This window comes from Coptis chinensis, chromosome 5, assembly GCF_015680905.1.
Source record: "Coptis chinensis isolate HL-2020 chromosome 5, ASM1568090v1, whole genome shotgun sequence".
NCBI lineage: Eukaryota > Viridiplantae > Streptophyta > Magnoliopsida > Ranunculales > Ranunculaceae > Coptis > Coptis chinensis.
The window spans coordinates 14850765-14854429 of NC_141460.1; the positions used below are offsets into that span (position 1 = coordinate 14850765).

Sequence of the window (3665 nt, forward strand, 5' to 3'; positions counted from 1 at the left end):
CCGCTGGGCCAGTAGAAATCTGGCACCCACAATTCAAGGCTAGGGACCAAGACATCACCACCCGTGACTCCGCACTGGATAATCCGGCGGTGGCCACGTCCCTGTTCTTCAGCTCCCATCTCCCCAGGGATCAAGCTTATGGGGATTCTGGCTCCTTCGCCTCCCACCAGGTGGCGATCTACACAGGATGGGAAAGGGTATGTACTTCCCCTTTTTCTTTTTCCTTCCTTGCTGTTTAATTTTCTTTAACTTTGTCCTCTTCTCCAGCTGAGCCTCGATGTCGGTTACGTCATCTGTGGCCTCACCAACACCTTGGACGCATTGGAATCTGTGAAGAATGAGATCCACGGTCCAGAGGGGTGGAAGGCGAAGTACGCCCAACTGGAGAAGGAATGAGATAATGCCCGCCTCGTAGCGCTTAAACATTACAAGGAACTCTAGCACGCCGAGCAAGCTCATAAAGACTATGTGGCTGGCGTCACCTCACAGCTGGAGAGCCAGAGGGAGGCAGATAGGGTCGCTGCTCTGGCTGTCCTAGAGAAGTTATTGGTGGACGCCGCTGAACACTTAAGGCCTTAGCTTCCAAGAAGATTGCCAGGGAGCTAAAATAACAACTTGATGTCCTGGCAGTAGCTGACCTTCTTCTCCCTACTCAGCCTTCCATTCCAACCATTCCAGACTCTAAAAAGCCGCCCCTAAACAACTGAGCAAGAGGCCGCCATCCAGCCTGGGGTGGCGACCTCCCCCATTGATGTTGACGAACCTACTGCAGAAGGGGATGGGGGGCAGCCATCAAAGGATGTGACCGAAGATCCCAAGTGACAATCTCTCTTGTGTTTTGTAATATATTTTTGGCCTTGTATTTCTGGGTACTCCCAGAAGGGCACAATGAACATGATTTCCTGTCAAACACTTGTTTTGGATATGCTTTCCTATATATATATTAAGTTTTGCTTAACGCATTGCAACCAATTCACTATTACCCAAGTTCCTCGCACTATGCCAGCACTTGCCTACCATGCATATTAATCCTTCCATACTGTTTCTCTAACCGCAGCTGAAGCTGTTTGAGGGCATCTCAGTTCCCCCCCCCCCCTCGCTGAGTTTGGATCCCATCATCTGTGAAGGGCTCATCTCCTCTGCTGCCGTGGGGATGTTGGGGGCAACTTAGTTTGCCCCCAAGTTGAATATGGAGATGTTGGGGGCAGCTCAGTTTGCCCCCAAGTTGAATTCGGACCTGCGTCGTCTGCAAAGGGCTCATCCCCCCCGCTGCCATGGAGATGTTGGGGGCATCTCAATTTGCCCCCAAGTTGAATGTGGAGATGTTGGGGGCAGCTCATTTTGCCCCCAAGTTGAATATGGAGATGTTGGGGGCAGCTCAGTTTGCCCCCAAGTTAAATTCGGACCTCGTTGTCAGCAAAAGACTCATCCCCCCCGCTGCCATGGAGATGTTGGGGGCAACTCCGTTTGCCCCAAAGTTGAATTCGGACCTCATTGTTCGCTGCCTACGGCCTAATCCAAATACAAATGAATAAACACCAATCAGATGGAGGAAATTTGATATCACTTTCATTGACATACTAAAGAGCCCAAAATATCATTACAAAGCTTGATGTTCACATTTCATGCAACAACTAAAATCTACTTTACTTGAAAAATAATATACAAAGTTACTCATGGAACTTCTTCAACATCCTGATGTTCCAGGGTTGCTTGATGTTATCTCCCAGTGGCGTCTGCAGCCTGTAGGTCCCGAAAGTTCCAGCCTCTACCAAGGTATACGGTCCCCCCCAGTTGGGGCCCAACTTTCCATTTGTCTCCTTCTTGATGGCTGGGATCACCCGCCGAAGCACACGGTCGCCAGCATTGAATTTTTGCGGCTTCACGCGCTTGTTATATTGCCTATGCAACCTCCTGTGATACTCTTCCAATCTGATGCGCACAATGTCCCTCCTTTCCTCTGTAAGGTTCAACTCCCTGGCCAATAATGCCTCATTAACTCCTGCTTCCACAACTTTGGTTCTAGTTGTTGCGACTACCATTTCCACCAGAATCACCGCCTCCACTCCATAAGCCATTGCGAACTGTGATTCTCCAGTAGAGGTCCACGGGGTCGTGCGATATGCCCAAAGCACTTGGTGTAACTCCTCTACCTAAGATCCTTTGCGATCCTCCAACTTTTTCTTTAGATTATCCATTATAGTTTTATTCGAGGACTCTGCCTACCCATTCCCTTCTAGATTGTAAGGTGCCAAGAACCCTTGTTTCACTCTGAATGCTTGGAGAAATTCTCTCACCTTCCCTCCTGTAAATTGGGTACTGTTATCCACGATGATGGTGTGGGGGAGTCAAAATCGGCATATGACATTTTCCCACAAGAATTTCCTCACCTGTTCCTCTTTCACTTGTTGCAGAGCCACGCCCTCAACCTATTTTGTAAAATAATCTGTCGCGGCTAGCATGAACCTTCTTTTGCCGCTTGCCATGGGCAAGGGTCTGACGATATCCAACGCCCACATAGCAAACGACTATTAGCTAAAGACCTTGTGCAAGGGTTTAGCTGGTGCGTGTATCAGCGGTGCAAAGATCTAGCATTTCTTGCACCTCTTGGCATACTTGGTTGCATCTCTCTTCATGTGAGGATAAAAGTACACCTGTGATAGCAGCTGGTGAGTCGTGGTCCTCCCGGCCGAATGGCTTCCACAATCCCCTTCATGGATTTCCCCCAACACCTCTTGCATCCTCTGTGGTCCTAGACATTTCAATAATGGTACGCTGACACTTCGCCGGTACAAATTGCCATCAAGTAATGTGTACCTCTGTGATACGTGCTCCATCCTCCTCCTTTCTCGCTTGTCCTTAATCTCTATCCCCGAAAGGAAACTTTTGATGGGTTCCACCCACCCCAGCTCTTGCTCAGTAGTTAGCCATACCCCATCTTCCTCTGTGGTACTTGGTTTGCTCAGCACCCTAACTTCGATAGATCTGCCTTCAGTTCTGGGCAGTACTGCAGCAACATATGCTAATGCATCGGCGTGTCTATTCTCTCCCTTGCCTAGATGAGCAAAACTGACCTTTTCGAGTTTGTCTGCCTTTCTCCACAATACCTCCAAATACTTCGCCATCCTTAGATATCTGGCCGCGGCCTCCGTTGACCTGACATATTACCAAGTTTGAATATGAATATACTATCAGCTCTCTCACACCCAGATCCCTGGCCAAGTCCAAACCTACTATCATTGTTGCATATTCAGACTCATTGTTTGACGCAGCAAAACCTAGCTTCATTGATAACTCCAGGTGAGTATTCTCGGGCATGACCAACACCACCCTAATTCCATTCCCTGTATCGGTAGCGGACCCATCTGCAAAGACTCTCCATCCATTCCGTATGTCTTAAGGATCCAGAGGGTCGTGGTTTTGGTCCACTTCCTGTTCCATAACCATCTCCTCCCCCCAGGTGGGATCCTCGGTCGAAAACTCGGCTAGGAATTTAGCCATAGCTTGTGCCTTCTCCGCGGTCCTGGCTTGATACTTAATGTCGTATGAACTCAGCATTACCGCCCATTTCAACATTCTCTATGATTTCCTGCCTTCAAGGCTTGCTTAAGCGGCAAGTTGGTCACCACTACCACCGAGTGAGCATCAAAATAAGGTTTTAATTT

General features: G+C 48.7%; 2 protein-coding genes across 2 annotated transcripts; both read right to left on the minus strand.

Annotated features, from left to right (window-relative positions):
* Positions 1 to 1670: 1670 nt before the first annotated feature.
* LOC147496836 (uncharacterized) lies at positions 1671 to 2078 on the minus strand. The gene has a single exon (XM_086562674.1). The coding sequence runs from the start codon at positions 2076 to 2078 to the stop codon at positions 1671 to 1673; it is 408 nt and encodes a 135-aa protein (XP_086418800.1).
* A 510-nt stretch (positions 2079 to 2588) lies between these two features.
* LOC147496837 (uncharacterized) lies at positions 2589 to 3125 on the minus strand. Its single transcript, XM_086562675.1, has one exon. It carries the CDS (start codon positions 3123 to 3125, stop codon positions 2589 to 2591), a length of 537 nt encoding a protein of 178 aa, XP_086418801.1.
* Between the last annotated feature and the right edge of the window lie 540 nt (positions 3126 to 3665).

Excerpts from the sequence above, each read along its gene's own strand:
- LOC147496837 (XM_086562675.1), bottom strand. The coding sequence starts at position 3,125 with ATGGCGAAGTATTTGGAGGTATTGTGGAGAAAGGCAGACAAACTCGAA.
- LOC147496836 (XM_086562674.1), bottom strand. The coding sequence starts at position 2,078 with ATGGCTTATGGAGTGGAGGCGGTGATTCTGGTGGAAATGGTAGTCGCA.